A 25,094-nucleotide genomic window follows, 5' to 3' on the forward strand; every position below is an offset into this window, starting at 1 on the left:
CTATCTTTGACTGTTATCTATGAGCATGCAAATAATGGAAGATATATCCTGATAATCTCACTTTTTATTGGCTCAAAATGTGGAGCTCAAAAAAAAGAAGGCTGTGGAGGCCAAATTAATTCTTCTTAGGCTATATAATGATATTGAATGTGTGAACAAATCTATAACACCACTGTCTGTAACTACCTGGCATCACTGTGAGGTCCAGAGACCTTAATGACATCCTAAACGTTAGCCTAGGAACCATATTGAGTAAAACTGGTGTTGCTGTGGGATCCAGGCTTATTAAAACATCTTACTGCTACTGGGATGTGGGGACTCACCATAAACAGTCCAGTGGCCCATTTTGGCTGCTGGCCCAATGGTTTTCACAACCATTGTAAAGTCGTGCTGTGCCCTCCAGCGGTTGAGGTAATTTCTCAGAAATGGCTTGATCTCTCCATACGGGAATATAATGTAAAATTATAGCCTATCACATTGAATTAAACATGACAGTCATTCCATTTCCATATACAAATTGTGCGTTGTTGGCTGTTATTACTTGCGAGCTGTTGAAAACATAGGCTAATTGAGTTTTACACTTTTTATTATTATTCATGTTATTCATGAAAATTCATTTTTATTCGTCATTAGGAGCATGAATAAGGATTCCCGTTTACTCAGCAGTGAACGTAGTGTGTAGTGACTGGCGCCAGTTGTCCCCTGTCTTCTTAAAACTATATTTCCCAGAATCCTCCTCTTCATTCCTGCTAACGTCTCGGCCAATAAGAAGTCAGTTACTGAATAGGCGCAAAACAACAATCTGTTGTCTCTTCCCCACACTTGTATGCTTTCCAAGAGCGACAACTGATGAAGAACGAGGTTGTCTGCTAACTTTATGAATTACAATCCAGTTGCAAGGAAAACCCAAGCCAGAGCGGGTATTTTCTGTCACTTGCCGCAGCTTCTGTGGCTAACTATGCCAAGGTTTTCCACCAGCAGTTCGTGAATAGCTAAGCTAAGACTACTAGCCAGCTAACGTTAACGTTAGTTCGCTAGCTCAGTGCTTACCAACATGTCCAGTCTTCCACAAAATAATTTGAAAGAACAGCTGGCGAGGCATTGCAATGCTGCTCAGAGCAAGTTGACGTTGGCTAAACCTAAAGCGGGGTGAGTCTTCGAAGCGAGCTAAAAGTTAACCTAGCTTCCTAACGCTAGCTAACATTTAGCCTCGAGCTGTCAGCTTTGTCAATGACAATGTTGTTACAAGCAGCTGGTTAAGGTCCATCAAACAGCAGCGTTACTACTAGCACGACTATGTTAATGTTGTTAGAGATACTGCGTTGAATGTCTATCTACACTGTTACATGTGTTTTCATCATCCCACTCTTTCTACAGGACCTTTTCTTTCAGAAAGAAGTCCATATCAGGCACAACTAAGGCAGAAATCCCGACCAAGGTAATCACCTCAAATGCTTTGGCAAACAGGAGTGTCAATATTCAGAGCAGTTTGGTGACAGAATCTCCTTTGACGTTTTCAAACAAGCCCGAGAGACCTCGTGCCAAAATCAACAACTTCTTCCCGGTAAATTCTAAAGGCAAGTCGGACTCCATCAGCCCAGCACTTAACTCTCCTGCTGCAAGCCAGCCCCCTGCAGCAGTGTCTTCTGCGCCCACTAAATTTGACGACAAGTTTACTAGTGGCAATGGCAACCCCACAGGTATGGATATGTCTCTTGGATTCCCAATGGATGAATGGGATGATTTTGATGACTTTGAAACACCTGTCAAAGGGAAAAGTCCAGAAATCTCAGCGAATAATGGCAAGGCAACTTCATTTTCTAATGAAGAAAAAATGGAGTTGACAGAAAGGTCAAACGAAGATGCCTCTCTTGAGATTTTGGCTCCGAAGTCCAACAACAATGCTGCAAACAATAATGGTTTTGCTGCAAGAAAACAGTCTAGTATTAAAATGGATGAATTGGAGCTCCATATGGATAGAGCCACAGCTTCGCCTAGACACAGTCCCATTCAGGAACCAGCAGAGTGGGAGCTGGAGGATTCGCCCATTAAAATGACTCGAAGACGTCCACCTGTTCATCTCAAGTCTGTCGTGACTGATAGTGAAGAGGAGAGCATCGGTGTGCCTGGGCCTTCTGAAGAAAGGACAGGTAACTAGCTATCTGTTGTAGCACTTCTACATCATTTGTATGTTGGAGGGCACTTGGGCAGAAATTTAAATATGGCTCTGGACTGCAATGAATTATGGTCAACAAATAGGCCATATCTAATGTTTCTTTTTACCTTGCAGGTGATCAGGGTAAATGGATCAATCCAAATGTCATAGAAATTGATGACAAGTCAGAGCCTGACGATGACCTGGATTTCATTCCCCCTTCTCCGATACCTGATGAGATCAGTTACACCAATTCTATAATGGAGAAAAGGTTAGCTTTGAATTAGGCTACTGTGGGTTTTACCCATCAATTCATGTAAATTACTATGTAGGCTATATATGGTGGTGAAATAATTTTTAAGTATACATGTATTGCCTTTGATTTATATAAAGATTATCAGTTTAATGAATCTTATTGGTCAACTGTGTAAACACTGACTACGTTTACATGGACTGCAATATTCCGATATTAATCCGTCAGGCCGTATTAATCCGATACTTTTTCATATTCTAAACGGGAATATGAATGGAATATTCTATAAGCAACTCATGTAAACACCTTAATCGAAATATTGTCTTATTTAGAATAAGGTCAATAGTCGGATTATTGCAGTCCATGTGTTAACCTTACTGAGACATTGAAATGATTTCTGTTTCAATTTTGTGACACGCAACAGTGAACTTTGTACTCAGTTTTTAGGCTACTTTGAAATATGATAAGGTGAATACAAAGTTGGTATAGTAACAGCCTTATTACAAAGGCATCACATCAAATTTATATTTTAGGTTTAGCTTGTTTACTTGTTTCTCAGGTAATGTCTGAAATCAGACTAAGATGCATAGGTATTTCATACAATGTGTAGTTTCACCCAAGCAATCTGATAAGTCAAGAGAAACTTTCCAAAAGTTCTGGTGATTCTCGTGAAACACAACTAGCCGTAGTTTATTGTTTTCTCTCTTGTGGTAAGCAGTGAACCACTTAGCGATTGTGGTCTTTTCTCCTGTTAATTGAACCCTCTAATTGAAAAGGGGGAACCAATGAATAACCTGGAAGCAATCCGGGACCCAACTTGCGATAAACAGGATGTAACATTTCTTCTATCCCAAACAGATTGAAATCGGCTGATTCTAAAAGCCGAAGAAGCCCTGTTAAAACCAAGGGACCCATGACAACACTACATGAACTCCACCCTAAAGAGAAAGCAAGTGGGTATTATGCATTTTTCTGATTTGTCTAAACCAGGTGTTCATTTCAAATGTCATATTTGGACTATATTCTTTGCCTTTGTTCATTAATTGGTTTGCCTCTTTCTGTAATCACCTATCCAGATGAGCAACTTCTCAGTATCATGCAGTCCATTTGCACTCTGGTTGATTCCATCCCTGAACATGAACTGATAGGTCTGGCCTGTGGAACTGAGCTTCTGCTGAAAAGGGCTCTCAGGTAGTGTACATCTGAACAGAAAACAGCTTGGCTATACTTCATGATATTTAGGGCTGAACGAATTTGAAAAAATATCTAATTGCGATTATTTTGACTGATTGCAATATGATTTGCGATATTAGAGGGAATGATCATTTTTACATCATTATTCTCATTTTCATTGAAAAACGTATTAAAATGATTATGGTGTGATTTTTGTGGGGATCTGTACCAAACAAAGATGTTTTCTTAAGTCTGTAGAATATGATGTGTAGGCCAGGACATCTCTGCAGCACGACAATATTTAATTTAAAATGGTGTTTTGACACACATTTTACCTTTAACAAATATTGCGCCTCCTGCGATTTGAAAATTGCAGTAGGCCAAAATTTTGATTAATTGTTTAGCCCTAATGATATTTGACGTCTGAGTGTGGTTGCAATCATCTTCCTTTTCACCCCCAGGAAGAGGATTCTTTCAAATGGCAGTGACGCATCATTTAGGATGCAACAGCCAGACAGTACTGTGATTTTGGAACCCGGCTTTAAAGAAAAGCCTTCCTTTACTTTCAACACTCCCAGCATTATGTCATCCACCACCTGTCTACCTACAGACAGAGGAGAGTCCTCCAAGAAGACCCTCCAGTTGAAGAGATCTTCAATCATCTCTGTGGACTATGACAGCAGCGTGTTAGAGGAGTCTGGCAGCTTTGTTAATAGTGTCAAGCCCGCTTTCACTGGAGACAATGGGAGAACATTTGTTGGAAGTCACAGTATCTGTGATTCTCCATCAGCCTACAGCCTTGCAAACCCATCCCATAATTTCTCTAAGAACACAAATATGAGCTTGGATGGCTCAGATCTCTTCTACTCACCCAAGAGGCCAGCGGCTATTGTGCAAAAGAGCGGTAGCATGGATAAAACGGCAGTTGGCATTACAGCTACAGAAAACAAAAAAACAGATGATTTTTACATTGACGACTTTGATATAGATGACTTCAATGAATCGGATATCCCAGATTACTTTGATGAACCCCCAAGCTCCTCGGTGTCGGGACAAAACTCCAGCACGGTGACTAAAACAGTCCGAGAGGGGGGGTCGAACAAGTCTGCGTGGGAGAGGAAACCAGCAACACCTCCCCCTGCACCCAAGCCTTCAAAGATTTGCTCCCCAGGCAAGTCTCATGTAAAGCCAGTTGCGTCTTTTTTAGTTATGTTGATCTTGATATGTTGTGTTCTTGGTCTTCCATTGTGTTTTTACCGTCTCATTTTTATGTTGTACACCGCAGAACCCAACTACAGAAACCCTGCCCATGACCGCTTTAGAGGGTTCACTTTCCCCCACTCAGCAGAGATGATGAAGATCTTTCACAAGCGATTTGGTCTTCATCAGTTCAGGTTCAATCAACTTGAAGCAATTAACGCTACGCTGCTGGGAGAAGACGCTTTTGTTCTGATGCCCACAGGTTGGTAATGATTGTATGTGACAGAAACACACTTGTTGAACTTGGCGACGGAACAATGGATTTAGGATGTCAACTGAGATGATAACGTCTGAATCTCTCTAACCGCTATATTTATTAGGTGGGGGTAAAAGCCTGTGCTACCAGCTGCCTGCCTGCTTGTCACCAGGAGTCACTGTGGTGATCTCCCCACTCAAATCCCTCATTGTAGACCAGGTCCAGAAACTCACTTCTCTGGATGTAAGTGTTTTTTTGGGTTTTTTTGCTATCACTGGTCTGTTGGATCGGAGTTAAGTATGAAGTTGTGTTAATGTCTTGCATTTGAATACTCAGTTAGTACATGAGTTTTGTTTTGTGTGATGTTCTATGTTTTAGGTGCCAGCCACAAGTCTGTCTGGTGAGAAAAGCGACAGTGAAGCAGGGAGGATTTACATGCAGCTGTCCAAGAAAGACCCCATCATTAAGCTGCTCTATGTCACTCCTGAGAAGGTGGGGGATGTATGATTAACAGACCTACTGTATGTTGAAAGCATCATATCTGTTCTGTATTTTATCTTGTTTGCAAAGTAGTAGGGCTGAAAGATAATGACAAAAATTCCAATTGCGATTGCAGATTTAAATTGTGATTTATATCATAACAAGTTTTTATTGTCATACATTTTTTGTAATTGTTTAAATAAAAGTAGATAAAATAGATTTGGATGGATTTACTGAGTTTGAGTATGATGGCAGGTTTTCACCAATATTGTACTTGATTACCCGGAGCACTAAAATGCCTTGTTCAGAAATCCATTTTGGACGCACTTCTCTCTTAAACAATTAATTGCATCTTCTGCAATTTGGATTTTTCCCATTAATTGCTCAGGTGTATTTATATAGCTATTAATGACGCATCTTTTCTTTTCCCCAAGGTGAGTGCGAGTAACAGGCTGATCTGCGCCCTGCAGAACCTGTATGAGCGAGGCCTTTTAGCCCGGTTTGTCATCGATGAGGCCCATTGTGTCAGTCAGGTGTGTTCCTGTGTATTATACAGTATTTGTAGTATCCTTTTCTTGTGGCAGTCGGCATTGTGATTAAGCCCATGCCCTTTCATCTCTCAGTGGGGCCACGACTTCCGTCCCGACTACAAAAAATTACATGAGCTGCGTCAGAAGTTCCCCAATGTGCCCATCATGGCCCTAACAGCCACTGCCACTCCACGTGTCCAGAAAGACATCCTCAACCAGCTGCAGATGACCCGGCCGCAGGTGTATGTGCTCCACATCAGCCCCTGTCTTGGTTTTTTAACAGCCGTGCTTTTCTGTTATTGTTGACTGTAGCTGCACAACAGTAACTTTAAATTTTCACCCTTTGTATTTTCAGGTTTACCATGAGTTTCAACCGAACTAACCTCAAGTACGCTGTGCTGCCCAAGAAACCTAAGAAGGTTGACGAGGACTGCATCAGCTGGATCAAGAAGCACTATCCACGTAAATGATTCAGTAGTTCTTTTTCTAGTCGTAGATATTTTTAGAACACTCCCATAAATGTTTTTTATTACTCGGCTTTGTTGAATATTCAATTCTGCTTGCCCAGTGAACGCATTCTGAGGTCTGCTGTTTCTGAATAACAGACTGTTGTTCCACATTTAAACATATCACTCTATCAGTCAGGAAGTCTGGTCGGTTTTATGATTTCTAATCAGATTAACTAGCAACACCTTGAGCCAAAAAGACATTACTCTTTGGTTACTACAGACATACCTGCTGGACTATGTTTTATTTTTAGTTTGTTGTTTTGTAAATTATTTTAGCTTGTCTTGAAATCATTTAAAATCAATATTATGTGTCAAATGATTGTCTTTGGTTAATAGTCATGTAATAAGTGGGAGAATGCCCATGTTTCCTGTCTGGGTCTTGAATCATCCTGTCAGGCCTTATTTTGCACTAATGACTGGCTCTCGCTCTACATTACCTTTGTGTGTTAACCTCCCTCCCTCTGCATGTTACAGGTGACTCTGGCATTGTGTACTGCCTGTCCCGTAATGACTGTGATACTATGGCTGAGAGTCTGCAGAGAGCGGGGTTATTAGCTCTGTCGTATCATGCAGGCCTGAAGGACAGTGACAGAGAATATGTGCAGACCAAGTGGATCAATCAGGATGGCTGCCAGGTGAGCTCACCTCTTACTGATATTATAGTTTAAATACATATACTGATTGATGGTTTTTCATAACAAGAAATATACATAGACTTAATGGTAAGATTTTGCAAACCAGTAGATGGCAGAAGGATGCACCATGCAGGCTCACACATACACACAAGCTGAACCTAATTCACTGTTGCCTGCCCTTGTCTGCCAGGTAATTTGTGCCACCATAGCCTTTGGCATGGGCATTGACAAGCCTGATGTGCGCTATGTGATCCATGCCAGTCTCCCCAAGTCAGTGGAGGGTTACTACCAGGAGTCAGGGAGAGCTGGCAGAGATGGAGAAATCTCTCACTGTATCCTCTTCTACTCCTACACTGATGTCGTCCGCATCAAGAGGATTATCAGCAGTACGTGGCTAAAAGAAAAAAGCCCTTCCTTGTTGCAATTTCTGTAGATATGTTTGGTTATGAAGTGTCTTTTTGTTTTATTTTCCTTTTAATCACCTATCCTGTGCCCTATGAAATGTCTTCTAACATGTTTCCTACATATTAGTTATATATTATATAATTTTGGTGGTGTAGACTAAACTGTTTCCCCTTTTTTTTTATCGCAGTGGACAAAGAAGGCAACAGACAAGCCAAAGCAACTCATTTCAACAACCTACACAGCATGGTGCATTTCTGTGAGAATGTGATGGACTGCCGGAGGATTCAGCTGCTTGCTTACTTTGGAGAGCACAAGTTCAAAGCCAGCTTCTGTAAGGACCACCCAGACGTCATCTGTGACAACTGTGCCAAACCCAATGTAAGAATAATTTCTTCTTTCATCACAAATCCGAAACTTACCTGACTGTTTCCAGTTGAGTCATTATGGTTGAATATTCCTATGTGTGTTTTACAGCAATACAGGATGAGAAATGTCACTGAAGATGTGAAGAAGGTTGTGAGGTTCGTCCAGGAGAATTGTGAGAAAGTTGGGGCAAGATTCGGCAGGACCGCTCAGCAAAACAGACTGACGCTGAACATGCTGGTGGACATCTTCCTAGGTACATACTTGCAATACATACTAGAGCCCTGCATTGGGATTGGGGTCCCGCGGGACCCGACACAAATCTCGCGGGAGCGGGCGGTTTTAACTTTGCTGCGGGCGGGAGCGGGCAATCAATAACACACACATTGCGGGAGCGGGTGGTAATGGTCAGAAATCCAGCGGGAGCGGGATTAAAAAAACAGTCCCGCGCAGGGCTCTAATACATACTGCAAATGAATGCATTTTGCAACAGTAAAACTAGCATGATGTATGTAATGAGTTGTGCATTTGTCCTTTGTGTTCATATTCCAAGTGGGCAAGAACTGTGAATGTTCAGATATGGGGAAACTTTGGATGATTGAGTTGTTTGTCTTTGTCAGGGTCTAAAACTGCCAAGATCCAGACAGGGATGTTTGGGATGGGATCAGCCTACTCCAGGCATAATGCTGACCGTCTCTTCAAGAAGCTGGTCCTGGACAACGTCCTGATGGAGGACCTCTACATAACTAACAACGGCCAGGCTGTGGCTTACATCTCCGCTGGACCCAAGGCCGTGAACATCCAGTCTGGACACATGCAGGTTCACATCACCTCTCGATACAGCTCACATTCTATCATACATCGGCTTTACGGCAGTGTGAAGAGCTAGAGCTATGAGTCCACATTTATTCAACTGTTCAGCATAGCTCAAATCACTAATTTCCATTTGTCCCATCCCAGGTGGAGTTCTATGAGACCGAGAGCGCGTCTAGCATCAGGAAACACAAGGCTGCTGTGGCCAAGAGCGTCTCCCAGAGAGAAGAGATGGTTCAGAAGTGTCTAGAAGAGCTGACGGATCTGTGCAAGCAGCTGGGCAAAGTGTTTGGCATTCACTATTACAACATCTTCCCCACTGCCACCTTGAAAAAGATAGCTGGTAATTTCTGAAGCAGACTATTATTATTTATTATTTATTATTATTAAAGACTGTTATGCAGTTAATTAGTGAGTGTATTTCCTGATTTATCAACAGTTGTCTTTTAAATGTCATGAAAGCTCATTTGATATGAGTAGAATTTTAAAAAACTTTTTTCCCCCATGAACAGAGACGCTGTCTGCTGACCCAGAAGTCCTTCTACAAATTGATGGCGTGACAGAGGACAAGCTGGAGAAGTATGGCGCTGAGGTCATTGAGCTCCTGCAGAAATACTCTCAATGGAAGCTACCTGGTAATTGAAGCGTTTGTGTATTTAAATTGTATGTACCCCATCTCCCTTACTAGTTCAGGCAGTGTCAGTGTGCAGTCTTTTTCTTCTGCACATTGTGATTATTAACCCATCGTTTGAACCCCTCTGCAGTGGAGGAGCCGACTGACAATGCAGACTCTAATGGGTGGATAGATATGGCACGAGGCCGTTCAAATGAAGATCTTGAATATGGGGATGACACCGAGTCCTCCAGCTACTTCAGTGACCACACTGTCCAAGGACAGAAGAGGAAGAAAGCCCCCTACTTCAACAATGCCAAAAAGAGAAAAGGAGCGCTGATTGAGAGAAAAGGTTTCGGCAAAAAGAACACCAGCTCTAAAGGGTCTGTAATGTGTTTTGTCTCACATTTCATTATCTAGGACAATGGTTCTCAACCTTTTTGGCTTGTGATCCCTTAAAACAAAGCGATGCCTACTCGCAACCCCAGTACAGGCTGCATATGCAGAGTGATGAACAGTTTAACCAAAGAATGCTTTTCTCTTTTCAGGTTGTTTAATTTGATTATCAGAGGAGGCCTAGAGGCTTAAAACTATTTACTATTTCATAGGACAAAAAGCAAAAATTTGAGAAAAATCAGAAAAAATAGACAATAATAACTTAAGCAGGAATATGTTTTTTTCCCTTTTGTATAAATTATCTTGTGACCTCCTAGGGGATTCCGACCTTCAGGTTGAGAACCACTGATCTAGGACAGGATCATATTTTAGCTAATATGCTTTTGACAAATATCAAAACGTCATACCTCCATAGCTGAAACTGTTTTTCCTTCTCTTCTGCCTTTGTGAATTTCCTCTGCCTTTCTTGTGAATTCAGACGTGGCAATAAATCCTGGTCATCATCCAACTCCAGAGGTGGAACGAAATCTTACCCCCAGTCTGCAGGCCAGGGCTCCAGGACCTCAGCAGCAGACGCACCAACAGGCAGGAGGCCAGGCTTCATGGCCATCCCGACCCCACAGACCAACCACCGGCCTTTCCTAAAACCTGCCTTTTCACACATGGGCTAGGACCATAGGCTCCGGATCTAACTTACCAGGACTCGGTGCTTTGGAAGGGGAAACTCCTCCTTTTTCAGTACACTTCCAAACATGTTGGTTTTTACAACTTGTTATAAAGTATTGCTACATTCCAACTGTTTGTTAATTCTAACATTGTGTATTTATTTTCTGTACAGTCTTTGTCATGTGACGTTTTTGTTGGATTGTTTTAAGAATGACTTGAGCATTACTTTTCACTGTCCAGTCTGATGTAAATCTTACTTTTTTTTAATTAAAGGCACATTGAAATATCCCTGATTATGAAACTGCTTTCAGTTGGATCTACACACTGCAGTATGAAGATGCTTCCTCTAGATGTCAGCATTATAATGAGTTACCATTTCTGGTGAAGCACACTGTGTGAAATGAAGGTGCTGAACCACAAAACACCAGAAGCCACCTCACATTTTTATTCAATGTTTATTTCAAGTTTGAATAGTTTTTTTTTTTAATGGCACCAGTTACAAGGGACTATTGGAGAGAAACAATATTTTATACTGACTTGTACAGAAGGTTACCTACAGTACAAACATGGGTTCGGAATGGATCGGACTGAACAAGAACTGGATTTGGCACATGGATTTATATATATATTTGTATATATTACGTAAATAAACAGCAACCTCCAGTCCCAAGATAGAAAGATGCAGACTACATAAGACGCCACCATACATGGATATGCATATACAGTTATTTGCGTATATGCATGGTTGTGTGAGGGTCTGTCTACTGGGGAGCTGGCAGAGGGGCGAAAGCATATCAAGATGTTGGTCTTGTTTTATGATGACGAATTTATTCAACCCCACAGTTCTACCTGTATCATCTGCATTGTTGTTTGTGAATGGGATTTTGTCAGGGAAAGTTGGCCAGAATTTAGGTAGCCAATCGTATATATAAATCACCCATCTTGAATCCTATCTACCGTTTAAAGAGGTTGTCAAATTCTTTCCATCACATAAATATCAACAAAAAATCTTTAAGGATGTTTGATGGAACAACAGCCAAACATAATCTTTTGGATTCCAGTCCTGATTATGTTGCAACTGTATTCGTATTTGAGACTGCTGAAATATTGTAACAAAGTATTGCTGAAACAATGTAACAAAGTATAATATGCACTTTGAACACCGCAACAAATCGTTGCTGGTGTTCATGAAACATGAATGCCTCATCTTCCAATGGACCACATTGTATTTGAATGACTGCACCTTCACTGCAGTAGTTTGGGCATGGACCTGCTGTTTCTGATTTATAAACCATGGCTGACAATCACACTCTACCAGCAAGAGTCAGATATCTAGCTAATGCTATAGCCAACTCCCATGAAATAAAAAAAAAAGAAAAGTATGTAAACATGACACCAACACCTGAAATGTAAAGGTAAAGACAGGTTTGTCACAGGAAACATACCTGTACAGACAAATTAAGACAGATACTATAGAGCCAGAAGTTTTGGGCTGCCCAGTGTACATTTGAAACAGCTTCAGACGCAGGCCAACATTAATACATCTTCATGGGAGGTCAAATTGAAAAGCGTTTTCCCTGGTAGCCTGTGAAATTAAAGGGTGGAGTAGTCCATACTTTAGTTGGTAGGGATGTTCTGCCTTTCTTTCTCCATTCCCTCATCTTTGCCACTTTGGTAAACTGCAGAGTTACGATCCAGGCACAGGGAACAATCTATCACTTACAATGAAACAGAGCAAAAAAACAAAACAAAAAAAAAACAGCAGAGCAATCCAAACAAGAGATCTATAAGGAAATGGGTTTTACAAAACATTATTACTGAATGTAATGGTAACTGTCTGTGGTCACATTATCACTGTAGTTATCACACCAGTAATTTGGTAAGTGGTTGGTTTTGCAGAAACAAAGACATTTTTTTTGACTTATCAAACATTATTCATTGTTGGATTTTCATACACAAGTTTGTAATCACGTCTATTTGCTCTTACAGTTTTCACTGATTATTGCTCATTGAATAATGCTGCCTTATTTGTTGCATGTTCAGAAAGACCATTGAAGCTACATAATGCTGATAGATGTGTGAGAAACCACTCCAGACTGACCTTTAAAGATGTCCTGCTAACAACTCTGCCTGGCTGGACGGGTCGGTCTTGCTGACCTTCACTGTACTGTATATGTCAGTAGAGAAGTAATAAATATGAAGTATGAATGCACACACAAAAAAATTATCTCTAATGAAGTCAACCCACCCCACTCCACCCAAGCACCACCTCAGTTAGGGGAAAGTGTGCTTCATCTTTGCATCTGCTATTTACTGGATGTGTCAGAATTAGAAAAATATGAATCCATACTTGACATAACATATTCTAAATTCCTATGCCATATGTATACTGACTTGCTTGCTGACCTATTTCCAACGGTGTGATATTCCCAGAAGTATTGGTGCTGCTCCCTCGGCCACAGATAACTAAGGTTCGTGAAGGATGATGAGCTACAGGAGTGGACCCAGCCACAACGCCCGAGTGCCTGCTATATTCTGTGGTCCAAACTACACTTAGCCAAGCACTGACACGCTCTGATTAGCAAACTTGCACTCCACAAAGAAGGTAGCACCGTCGGGCCTTTCAGTGGAGCAGCTGTAGGTGTTGGGTCTGGGGGTGTGGGGGTTTTGTGGTGTTAAATAGCAGGCCAAAACAGGCAACCCTGTGCAGCCAATAGAGCGACGAGCCACCAAGTGCTCACACCTTTCATTCCCAAGTTGTTGTTTTTTTTCCCTACACACTTTCAAGAGCGGACTGATCACTAGAACCTCACTAGGAGGCCTCTGATATGCCTCATTCCCTCTCTACCCCTTTCTTTCATTTCATGTCTTTCAAGTTCCCCTTCAGTGATTCTTTCTCTCCTTTTGCAACAAAAAAACCCCCATATGACCATTCTCTCCTCTGTCTAAACGTCCATCGTTATCACCTTGAATTTTGTTACATTCCTACATACAGACGCACTAACACACTCACTTACACCTGCACTTGGTACAGGAGGTAGACACGCAGTACAAAAACAGATTTTACCCAGAATCCAGCAGCCACGACAGAATTATTGCTCCCTTGAGCTATGATGCAGAAGACTCTGCGCAGTCACCTCTCAAACTCGTAAAGTAAAATAAGATATGGTAAAGTTTTGAAAGGTGAAAATGTGTTTTTGGAGTATTTGGTATTTGTGGTGCTATAATGAAATCTCCAGACTCCAAACTGTACATGTTTGATATAATAATCCGTCTTGATGTTTAAAAATTGTGCATACAGTGAAGGCTGCTTCATTGCTGGTGGAGTGAGAGGTGTGATCAGTGTTGAGTGGATCTGGATAAAAACACTGTTTTTCAGTCCCCCTTCCATATTTCCATAAATGCTTTTGACCTCACTTGAAACACAGCGCTAAAAAAGGTATAATTTAATCTTCAATAACAAAATAACATTTCAGTTCTGTTAAAATATACATGGAAAACCTGTCAATATATATTAGGAAACAAACTAATTTGTACAAAAAGTACATCATTACTCTTATTCTAATAATAATATAGTATGATACATAAACCTAAGAGCAAGGTTGATATGAAACCAAAATAAATCATAAATTCTTCATACAAAGAAATAATTGAAATTCATCAAATTTCAACTTGATCAAAAAATGTAAATCAAATTAATTTGAGAAATAACAGAATAACCGAACAAATGAGCACATTCAGAAGTACTGAAGTATTAAACCATATGAGCATTGCACATCTACCTAGACTATTTTCTATTGGTGCCAGTGAATCTTTGCAAGAGGTTGATCATGAAAATTTCTCTAACCGTATCTGACGCTATTGGGTCACATAACACTATTGTTACTGGTTTATTTAATTGTAGCCTTTATAAAACTTTAGAAAAACAACTTTGATCTTCACCAGTTCTACTTTGTACACCATTGTATGTATACTAAAGTGTAATTGTCTCCCTAAAACAATCCACAAAATTCAAAACTGCCACCAGTCATCAACATCTTCTCAAAAAAGGCATTTGGTAATCACCCTGACTATTCTCAGTGTCACAAATCAACTCTGAACCTTCGCTTATTCCATACAGATTGTTCTGGTTTTTCTGATGAGGTGAATCTACTGTTTGACTGTCTACTTAAATTCTGATGGGGATGAATTCATCTCAAACAATACTACGCTACCTCACATATCTTTCACAACTGTATCTTTCCTAACCTAACTCACTTCCATCTTAATTTTTGATGACTTCCTTGCAACTTTCTTGATTACCATTCACCACATTCTTTCCTTATGCAAATACATGTTTAAAAACAAATAATAAATGAAGGCAACGTTCATTTGTTGCAACAAAATCTCCCGTTCCTAAAAAGGAACTGTTTAAAATGCTTCAGTTCTTTGATTTCAGTTTCATATTTTTTCGTTTGTATTATTTGAAAAAATAAAATACCTGAAATGACCTGAAATAAAAAAAAAACAAACGAAAAATGCAAAAACGTCTTCTGGCTTTGTAGAAAACAAAAAAAAAGCAAAACGGAGGAGGGGGAGGAAAATGGGGGAGGTAACTCAAAATGGAGGAGAAGAGAGATCCTGGCCCAGTGTTACCAGGAGTGGTCCGAGGTGTATGTCTGCAGGAGGATGATGAGAGAAGCAGGGTTCATGGTTGGGACGAGGCTGCCCTCCATCGCTCCGGAGTCCTAATCGTCTTCTCAAACCCCCGAATGGGCTTACGAACTCTACGGGCCTCACTCTCACTTGTTAATGAGCAACCCGCCCACCCAGCGGAGCTTGCAGGCAAACCACCGCCTGAGGGGACAAAAGTATTCGTAATGGAACTGCTCAAATTCGGGGGTCTGGCGGATATCACGTAAAAATGCAATGTCAAGGTCTGACTCGGTGAGGACGATGAGGAGGAGGAGCAAGACAAAGAGGAGTCCAATGGTCACAAGGAGCAAACGGAGGACACTTAAGACAAACTTATTCACCTGTTCCACCTCGCTGAGCGCCGAGTCCCCCCCTGCACCCTCCGGTGCCGATCTACCGTCCGCACCCAAATCACCCCCTTCCCCGCGCATGGGAGTGCCCGCCTCCGACTCCTTTTCCTCCTCGATGCTGCAGGGCGCCCCGTTGATCTGGCGCGAGACGGCCAGCTCCATGCTGTGCTCGGCCACGGGCGTGGGCAGGACGCTGTCGGAGGGGCTGTAGGCCTCGTCCGAGATCACCGCTGTACTCTCGCTGGAGTCCGCGGCCTGGCTCCGGGAACGCGGCAAGAAGCATTCCCCGTGGGACACCGAACGCACCGGTGTAGAATGGGCGCTGTCACGCAATGACTCCAGACCTTTCCGAGGGTGGTGGAGGGAGGAGGAGGAGAAGGAGGGAAGAGAGGGAGGAAGGAAGAATTACATACATTACAACACTTGAAATAAATGCCACAAATAAGCACATTAGATTTTTGACATGGTCATCAGACTGTCATGGTGGTGTGGTGTTCGCAGACACAGTGTACACTAGTGTTTCTGGTGCTAAGTGTGGAGAGCATTCTTCTGCTATTTGTCCAGTATGGGTCTGTTACACAGTGCAGACAGACAGGCTCCATCTTGAGAGCAGAAATCTGATCATGGTTTCCCCAGGGTCAAGCAGACAGGGGGAGATACTGTCAGTGTACAGAATGCTAATGAGCTGATGTGATGCTAAATGTCATCTCCAATGGGGGAAATCACCAAGAACCCATTTGTATTGGAGGTACGGGTCTCAAGTGGAGCATTCAACAACCGTGTAGAGGGATCATTCAAAAGTGTAAACCAATTCGATATCAGCTAGGGAGAGAAAGGCAGTTATATTTGATGGGAGGGGCAGGATTGCTCAAAAATATGTGATGATTTTATTGATTGCAATTTGTATTTACACCTGCTGGTACAGCATGAGGTAATCATTAAATATGCACTATTTTCTAGGAAGTAGTCATGATGGGATTTTGATATAAAAATACAAGAAAAGAAAAGTTTTGCACATTTTTTGGCATTTATGGCTAAAAGGTGTATGACAGCTTGGGAATTCAGATAACAAGGAGAAAGGGACGTTTTTCATTTCACTGTGACTTTAACAAAGCCTCACAATCTCCAATAAATATGAACCGGCAGACCTACTCACCTTCTACAAAACCTATGATCACTCTGACTGCATTAGGCCCATGCAACCAGAGAGGTTTTTTTTCCTACGTAAATAACAACAAAATAGAAAGGGAAACAGATATGCACAAAAATATTCAATGCTAATAATTAAATATTTTTGACCAACAGCCATTCAACAACGCCTTGTTTTCTAGACATGACAAATCTACTCTGCTGTGGGTTCAGCAACACAAGTACCAGTACAGTATGTGCGAGCCGCAGTACAGTGTACTGTATATGTCACTGCAGATGAGCAGTGGTTGAGCTACTGCTGACTATATCACATTCCCTGGAGTGTCACAGCAGCAATATTACACCTTCACTATAAAGGGGAGGGATTAAAATTCAGCTTTTGATGAGGCAGCAAATCATAAAACTACAGCGTGTGCATTTCATCCATAGATGAAAAAAGGACTTGTTAAAACCCCAGGACAAGTAGGAGAGATTATGTCCAGTGTACAGTCTAAGCCATTGCTGACACAAAAGTTCTGTCAAGTGGAAAGCAGGAGGAAGGTATAAAGGCTGGATGACTGTCAGCGGCCATCTTTACTCGGTGTTGATATGCTTCAGTTTATCCTACGTTATGCTTAGGATTGTAGGGCAGTGAGCAGAAAGGCAATGCTTCATTTCACTTCCAGAGCACAATGTTTGATGCATTCATGAGCCCAAACTCTTAAACTTCATAAACTAAAACATTTGACAATTTAAAAAGCAGGGCATAAACCAAATGAACAACATACGCCTATAAATATCAAATGAATAATCATTCATATTAACTTTTTGAAACCAAATATATAAAGAGTCCTCCAATCTCTATCAACAAAATACAGCATTGACAAACCATCGCAACAACAGAGCCAAGAAGTAAAATTAAATGCCTGTCCAATCACTGTGACCGCAAGGGAGCATGTGATTTAAAAGCACAGACACTAAGCATGGTGTCATTTCTCTGCCAACATTGATGAAGCAGGGGGTGATTTAAAATAGAGAGAGCGATTGGCAGCTCCATGTAAAGCACACTCCTGGCTGGCTCTGTGATGAGTTTACCTGCAGGGGCGCTGGGCTGAACGCAGGGCAGGGGGGTGGCGGGAAGCGGGGAGGCGCTGGCAGACTCCTGCTGCCCCGTCAGAGCAGGGTAGAGGGGCAGGACACCCAGGGCCTTGCCCAGCATGCGGGGCCCCAGGCTCAGCACGCGAACCTTCACATCCCGGTAACAGTGGTTGATCATACGCAGGTGCACGTTCACCCTGGTGGTGATGCGGATCAGACACTTGACCATGGCTACTGGTGGTCTCTACTGCTGCAGCATGCAACGCGCTTATCCCTTATCCTTATGGTCCCTGTCCCGGAGCCCAGGCCACAGTCTCGCTGTGTGTGCGTTAGGCCGACGGGGGTCTGCCTTAGTTACGGATTGCGGAGAGGAGTGTGTGAGGTCAAACCGTGGGTTTCTGCGGCGGTGCAAGGATCGCCAGCATTGGCCTAGCCAGGTCAGGCCCCACCCAAGCCAGCGGCATACATGGAGAGGAAGACCCTGGCTATTTTCAGCTGGGGTATTAATACTCCTGTAAGACACCCTGTCAGCACACATTGGGGGTGGGAAGCTCTTACAGCACTCTTGAACCCACAGCAATAGACCCTCTCAACACACACACTATGCCTGCTACTGCAGCCTAAAAGCTGACTTCGGTTTAGCTAGGTGTATTAGGAGTTATATGTACATGAAATGCAGGGGCTCAGCTGTGACAAGGACAGGTAGCAGTGCTGCAGCAGCCCCACTGTTCGGTTTTACCCAGGGCCATGCAGGACTGTCAGCTTGGTTTGTCTCAGAAACAGAGACAGTAAGGCCACCTGTTCTGGGCTGGGGAGCCTGCAGGTGGGCTGAGTAACTCGCTTCAGCTGCCCTTGTACTGGCACAATATATACACAAATGCTTGGAAACGCACACACACACACACACTAGGCCCTGGGCCCTGGCATTGAAATAGAGCAGGCTGACTGACGCACACACCTGCAGCATGTCCCTCCAGCACCGCAAGCATGAACTGGGCCAAATGGCTCTAGTTACAGTGTGTCTGTGTGTATGTGTGTGTGCGCGTGCATGAGTGTGGGGATGGGCTTTCACAAATAGGACCAATGACTCCCTGATCCATTTAAAAACTGTTTGAATTTTACGCCAGCCCGTCTGTTGTTGCAATAACGCATTATCCATGATTACATCTAAAGGCACAGATCACAACTGTTTCCTGGACAGTGTTAAAGCAACCATTTGATAAAGAGGACGGATGAACAATACTATAACCCACATTTCTGAGGCCTCTTATGAATTTATGAACTTCTTGCTATGGCTGATATGGGGATTTGTTGATGTGTTGTGCTGCTGGCTGTGGCCTGGTGAAGCCAGGCATGAGGCTCAGGTCTTACCCTCCATGATAGATATATGGACAGCTCTCCGCCGGGTGCGTGGAACACTGCTGAGGCGCGGGCCGTGGGTGATGGATGGACAACTTCTGCTGGGCACTAGGCCAGCCCTGCAGAGACAAACACACACACAAATGGACAAGCTGCACCACTGCACTGAGAACGGTAACGAATGGAGGTTACTCATTCTGTAGCAAGCAGAGCTGTTATAGAAAGACATCTACAGTAGCTTGGTGCCTAAAAACAAAGTGGAAGAAAATAAAGCAAATCAACATCTGATTCAGAACATTCTGACCTCTCCTGAATCTGAAACTCTACCTGTGTATTTCTGGAGGTTCTCGTTTGATTTTGGCACTCTGCTCCATCACCTCTTTTGCCACACGCCCACTGTTATAAAGCATAGAGATGATGCTGAGGATGAGTTCCACATACACACATACACACACACACACACACACCTAACCAGACGCCCTGGTGCCACACAAGGCTGTGAAAGGCACCACTACAGTGCATGAGTACAGTACATGAGCATCATGATTGGATTAACCTGGTGAACTCGGCTTTCTGAAACTGAATTACCGGCCATCAGACAAACGCACACACATACTCACAGGCAGAAATATCAAAACAATGACCACAGTTTGCCCTTCAACAGCAAACTCAACATTTCACTGACTTCACTTGTGATCTAACTTCATATGCAATCTCCATGCATGACTATTGTCGCTGTAAAATTGCTTTCTAATCGTTTAATCTTTACCTTTCAATATTTTTCTGTGGAAACGTATCTATTGAATATAGGACAATGTCTTCCCACTGCAGATTAATAGCAGAAACAACGTGACATGGCTTTTCAAAAACAGCCGTATGTACTCAGTCCCCTTCATTTTCCCTGTGTGTCCTCTAGCTGGTGAGGTGTCAGTCCTATCCTCCAGGTAAAGTAGGCTGACGTTACAGCACAGAGGGCCAGGAGGCCTGCTCCTCTGGGAACACCTCTCTCCACTTCCAGCTGGGGGCTTTCTGCAGTGTCCTCCCCTCCCTGTCATCAGTCATACCATCCTGTTATGTACTCTACCTGTAGCGGAACCGGCTGCCCTTGAAGAACAGGTTGCTGCTGGACACAGTGCGAACCTGACTTGACTTCTCAAGCCTGATGGAAGGAGAAAAAAACAAGGAAAAGACAGGAGGGATGTCAGTGTTTCAGGGTTGTATGACTGATCTTTTGGCCATATTTCAACTAGAGCATTGGGGAATGTTGCACCTACATGAGCTGCTGAATGGGGAATTTTAGTGTAGACAGTGTGCGTGATTATATCTCTTTCTCAATATCGACTTTTTTTGGTTTTTGAGATTTTTAGGTGTGCAAAACATTTTTTTTTAATTTATTTAGCAGCACAGGAATGAAATTTGCAACCATAATCTGTGAAAATTATTTAAATTCCCACCTCTACTTTGAATGTCAAGTTGTTTTGTTGTCAAGTGCCCCATTTTGAATTCCCTAGGTAGCATGAGTCTATTTTGGGGAGCATATGCTTCTAATGTGATTGCACTGTAGATCCCTGTGTTATGTGTAATCTTTGCTGTCAGAGTCCCAGAGCAGAAACTAGAATCAAATACCCTGCTATTAAATTATGCATGTCCTCTCCATGCAGTATAGACATTACGTCCTCTAACAGCTCCATACAGTATTCAATATGTTTAGATTGCCGTGGTAAGTGAGACATTAATGTTTAATGTTTCATGTTTGCTTTCGAGCCGTATGTGCGTTCCTCTGGAGTACAGTACGTCTGCCTCGTATGTCTTGTTGCCTTTCGGTCCTTATTAAAGCAGCGAGGCAGTATCATCAGTCTCCCACTGTGTAGAGTCATCAAAAGGTCACATCTTACTAACTCCATCCCTGCTTGCGCCAGGCTCTGCCCTTCGTTTGCCCTCTCTCTCCCTCTCCATCAACCCCTCCCCCCCAACGCCCCGTCTGTCCCTGCATCACCTGAGCCATCAGCCCCATCCATTAGTACACCATTCCTGGCCTCTGTGCTCACTGGCTGCTGTTTTCTTTTTTATTTTTATCACCTTTCCGAGGTGAAAGGAGAAGAGGCGACCCACACCATTAGTCACGGCTGACACAGAGGAGCCATATCTCAGAAGGAGCGCTGGAGTGCTTGCAGTCTCGTGCCAGCGCACACTCATTCACTAAAGGTCAGCGGCAACACACACACCTTATTTTCCCGTTGACAAACAACTTGGGGGGCAGGGCTTTTAAGGACGCCAATTTAGCGTGACAGTAACTGCTGCACAGCTTTCACAGATGCACAACAGGTAACTATGCATCATGATATTAGGCAGGAAAAATTGAAATGAAGGGTGAGATGGATGGACTCACTTGTAGAAAGCTTGGTTCTCCACTCCGCACTTCCACAGGTGTTTACATGCCTCCGGCGTGGGTGCAAAGTACGTCAAGATGATCTTTTTATCCTGCACGTTGGAAATAAAAGGGTGTGCAGGACAATATAACAAACCGAGGGACAAATCACAGACGCTCTACAGCAGTGATTCTCAACCTTTTTCATATCAAGGACCCTAATTTAGTCCACATTAGGGCCACGGACCCCCATTTGATGATATTTTCTCTCTCAAACTCAAATCTGAGAGTAGTTTTATTGTTAGATATGATTTTGTCCAGAATTCCATGACTATCTGTATTGTAGGTAGATAACAGTGAAACTATGATCAAAATAGTCATTCTTCTACATTCTCTAATTGTGTTAACTTCTTGTAAATGAAATAATGGTAGAGTTGAACAATGTATCAGTTTGCTGGGGACCCCCTGGAACCCCCTCAAGGACCCCTGGTGGTCCCTGGACCTCACATTGAGAACCACTGCTCTACAGCATGAGCCTCTTCTACTGCTAATGTATGTACACACTGAAACATGACAAGAACATGCCGCATCCCCCAGCGGTGTCGTCAGAACATGATGTCCGCAGTTGTTCCTCTACTTCACCCCACAAGCACCGTTCATTAATTAATGCTCTCACCTCCTTCTGATTTGCATATATGTGGAACGTCTTGCCTTCAAACTTCAGTTTGGTCACCTCGTTCCTGTCCAGGAGAGCGGAGTAAGTTACACACACACACAAAGCCAGTTGAACAGAAAGCCACAGCGTCTTTAAATATTCATGATAACCACTCTGAGATCACATAAACAGCAAAGGAGATCTGTGTTTGCTGACAAAACAAATAACTGATAATATTCCCTGCAGACAGCGGACAGGCAATGGGGAAACACAAGCATTATTAACGGAAAACAAACGAAGCCATTATAAATACTGTAAACACAGGCTGTGTTTACCTGGACGGAATAAATCTGTCTTCATCATTATAACAATATCCTGCTAAATGCAGCATTGTGATTCCTCCGTTAACAGGAAGCAGACAACAAAGGCGGCACAAGACATTTGGACAGATGTCTAAACAGAAATGCATATTGTCATGCATATTTTCAGCTCTTCAATGAGAGATCTTGCTGAATGTAAATCAGTAGGTGTCTACTACAAGTGGAGGCTACTGGTATCATGCTATTGTAGTGATGTTGTATTAAGTATGCCTGTGAATCTAGTTCTAGCATAATTAGCCATCTGTGTGTATGCTAGCCTCCGGTTCTTGTCACAGGTACAGAGGCAGATAGATAGGCTTTGTTGACTGTGAGAGTACAGCAAGCTGTGGTGTGCATGCTGCTGGATGCAGAGGGCCTTGCCTATAGAGTGCTATATGTGAGACCAGCTCAAACGGAAACCTACAGCATGCCTTGTCTATTCACATCCTGTGAGGAGTGCCTCTTCTTTGACACAGATAACAAACAGTTGCACATTTGGTGCAGAACACAATGAGAGGGAAAAAAATGACTTGGCTCACCATTTGAGGAAATGAACTCTCTTGTTTCCCTGAAGCACCACAAAACCAAATGGCGTGAAGGCGAGGAAAGCTGGGTTTCCAGATACATCCTGTAAGGAAGGAAGCAATGCCTTACAATGTAACAACGTCAAAATACAACTTGTGATAAATGCTTTTTAAGAATTATATCCCATGAACATATTTCAAACTGCAAGTTGGACAGAAATGGTTTTAAAACGTAAACCTTTTAAAAATGGAAAAGCAGTGTTTGAGAAAGCACCCAACCTTGCATGGATGAGGATCCACACCATATGTCTCCAGCATCTGGGCTTTCTGCAGGAAATTCAGCTCTGATGTTTCAGGTGTCTGTCCGCTGGGAGAGAGAAACAACAAGCCAAACATCTGTGTCAGTGCTCCTTAAGCATGAGAAATGTAACACAAAATGTGTCGCATTGACAGTCCAAGCTAAAGAGAATCGAGACAAGCACAGAGAAAATATATTTCTAATGATGTGACACATTCATTTAGAAAGACCCTTCTCTTCAGGCACAGACGCAAACAGATAAAATATCCATGAGATCAATTTATACAAAATGACTGATAAAAATGTGGTACAAGATATTTAAAGAGCATTTATTGTGTGCCTTGGCTTCTATTTTGTTGTATTTAGACATTTACCTTTTTAGGTAATCATAGAGCGCTGTGTTTACTTGGTGGTGAAGACAGAACGGCCCACTAGAGGGCAGCAGAGTCTCATAGTGATCGCCATACTGCTCTTACAGCCTTAATACTAGGCTCGGTTGATGCAGTTCCACCCCTATTGTGTCTCACTGTACGATACTGAACAGACAAGAGGGGTATTTACAATCTCTCTTACTCCTTATATCCTTTGATTATGCTGGCCGACATTAACCTTTTAAACAGCCTCCCCGCTAATACAAACACGACTGAGACACATAACAGTCGCTTTTTTTACATTAGGAATGATAAAACACTCATTTTAGTTCAGATTGAGGGTAAGTGCTGTGCTGAGACAAATGGCTACATCATTTTAAGCTAAAATATCACCTGTTTGGCCTCATTTGCCTGACCTCGTGTGGGGGAGTTGGAGGGATCAGTGTGAGTGTGTGTCCACTGTGTGAATCATCACCAAGAGGCCACGAGAACTGCTTCATCAGCTAACCTGCTGCCAGAGAGAGTGGTGTGTGTGTGTGTGTGTGTGTGTGTCTGTATGTGTGTGTGTGTGCATGTGTGTGCACTACCTGCTGTATCTGATTACATTCATTATGCGTGTTATGCTGTTCTTCCAGTTAGAGCCAGGGCCAGCACCCCTCGCTAATAAGTGTGCAAATAAAGAAGGATAGGGTATATGTTCAAGACAATCCAACCACCTCAGGTCTGCTTTCCATTACCGGCTCAAATAACCGACAATATGCTGTTTGGCCAATTTAGTCCAGTCAAGATGGTACCTTGCTGGAGAATTGTCTACTGCAGTCAATTAAATGTCAAGAGAGTAAGTCTGTGGTACTTGTTTGGCCTAAATGAGTGCAATACCTGCATGTATGTGAGACTGAGAGATTGTTTGGCGGAATAAAAATATTTCGGCTCTTACATCAGCTCTGTCTTGTGTATATCTGCGATCCTCCGTTCCAGCTTCTCCGAGTGTTTAGGGAAGAACTGGAATTTGGAGCTGTAGCCTTCAGGATGCTTCCCAGGGTCGTAATCACCGATCTCAGCTGGAGGAGAGGAAAGAAAAAAAGCATAATGTACATCTGTTCAGACATTCAAAGCAAATAAAAAAGGTGTTATCGCTTCTCAGGCAGCCTACTGGTGGCTACAGTTTTCAGCACACTGCTCCTTTTGCCCGGCGGAGACGTGCTGAATATGCACAGGATTATTTGTGTTCCTTCGTGCCTCCACGCTGCTCTCCCTCAGATGACCCTGATGCCGGTTTCTCTCTGCAAGGAGGAGCTGACCAGGCAGCCCATCTTTAATTCAGCAGCCGCTCCTCAACAGAGGACCTGCCTTCCCACTAACTCTGTGCTTTCTGTGATGTTAGCTGCACCACCATACCTCATTTGTGTTGTGAGTGTGTGTGTGCAGCAAGACGCAACCATATCAAAACATAGAGATAAGAT

The 25,094-nt window shown here is 42.7% G+C and overlaps 2 protein-coding genes across 3 annotated transcripts in view; one reads left to right on the plus strand and one right to left on the minus strand.

Annotated features, from left to right (window-relative positions):
• The first annotated feature begins 863 nt into the window (after nucleotides 1-863).
• blm (BLM RecQ like helicase) lies at nucleotides 864-10,718 on the plus strand. Its single transcript, XM_071532197.1, has 21 exons — nucleotides 864-1,149; nucleotides 1,378-2,150; nucleotides 2,291-2,426; nucleotides 3,267-3,361; nucleotides 3,485-3,599; nucleotides 4,043-4,752; nucleotides 4,867-5,043; nucleotides 5,162-5,280; nucleotides 5,416-5,529; nucleotides 5,952-6,050; nucleotides 6,141-6,289; nucleotides 6,403-6,509; nucleotides 7,031-7,191; nucleotides 7,382-7,577; nucleotides 7,784-7,974; nucleotides 8,071-8,215; nucleotides 8,580-8,779; nucleotides 8,920-9,115; nucleotides 9,285-9,407; nucleotides 9,537-9,768; nucleotides 10,260-10,718. The coding sequence occupies exons 1-21, from the start codon at nucleotides 1,055-1,057 to the stop codon at nucleotides 10,450-10,452; spliced, it is 4,326 nt and encodes a 1,441-aa protein (XP_071388298.1). The 5' UTR covers nucleotides 864-1,054; the 3' UTR covers nucleotides 10,453-10,718.
• Nucleotides 10,719-15,228: 4,510 nt separating this feature from the next.
• frmd5a (FERM domain containing 5a) overlaps nucleotides 15,229-25,094 on the minus strand; it is a 60,176-nt gene continuing 50,310 nt past the window's right edge. For both annotated transcript variants that reach the window (XM_071532201.1, XM_071532200.1), the window contains 9 exons: nucleotides 24,569-24,692; nucleotides 23,242-23,329; nucleotides 22,978-23,066; nucleotides 22,101-22,164; nucleotides 21,446-21,537; nucleotides 20,141-20,215; nucleotides 19,384-19,452; nucleotides 19,069-19,175; nucleotides 15,229-15,815 (listed from right to left, as the gene is read on the minus strand). In XM_071532201.1, the coding sequence (XP_071388302.1) occupies nucleotides 15,229-15,815; nucleotides 19,069-19,175; nucleotides 19,384-19,452; nucleotides 20,141-20,215; nucleotides 21,446-21,537; nucleotides 22,101-22,164; nucleotides 22,978-23,066; nucleotides 23,242-23,329; nucleotides 24,569-24,692 (1,295 nt within the window). The remainder of the gene's footprint in view (nucleotides 15,816-19,068; nucleotides 19,176-19,383; nucleotides 19,453-20,140; nucleotides 20,216-21,445; nucleotides 21,538-22,100; nucleotides 22,165-22,977; nucleotides 23,067-23,241; nucleotides 23,330-24,568; nucleotides 24,693-25,094) is intronic.

This window comes from Centroberyx affinis, unplaced genomic scaffold (genome assembly GCF_046629955.1).
Source record: "Centroberyx affinis isolate AG114_WGS23_722 - 3 ecotype Tasmania unplaced genomic scaffold, CSIRO-AGI_Caff_v1 ptg002167l_1, whole genome shotgun sequence".
NCBI classification, from domain to species: Eukaryota; Metazoa; Chordata; class Actinopteri; order Beryciformes; family Berycidae; genus Centroberyx; species Centroberyx affinis.

What these genes read in the sequence shown, in the direction of transcription:
- blm (XM_071532197.1), top strand. Translation starts at nt 1,055, where the DNA reads ATGTCCAGTCTTCCACAAAATAATTTGAAAGAACAGCTGGCGAGGCAT. An exon ending in AATTCTATAATGGAGAAAAG is followed by an intron (nt 2,427 to 3,266) that starts GTTAGCTTTGAA and finishes TATCCCAAACAG; the next exon opens with ATTGAAATCGGCTGATTCTA. An exon ending in AGGCCCATTGTGTCAGTCAG is followed by an intron (nt 6,051 to 6,140) that starts GTGTGTTCCTGT and finishes TTCATCTCTCAG; the next exon opens with TGGGGCCACGACTTCCGTCC.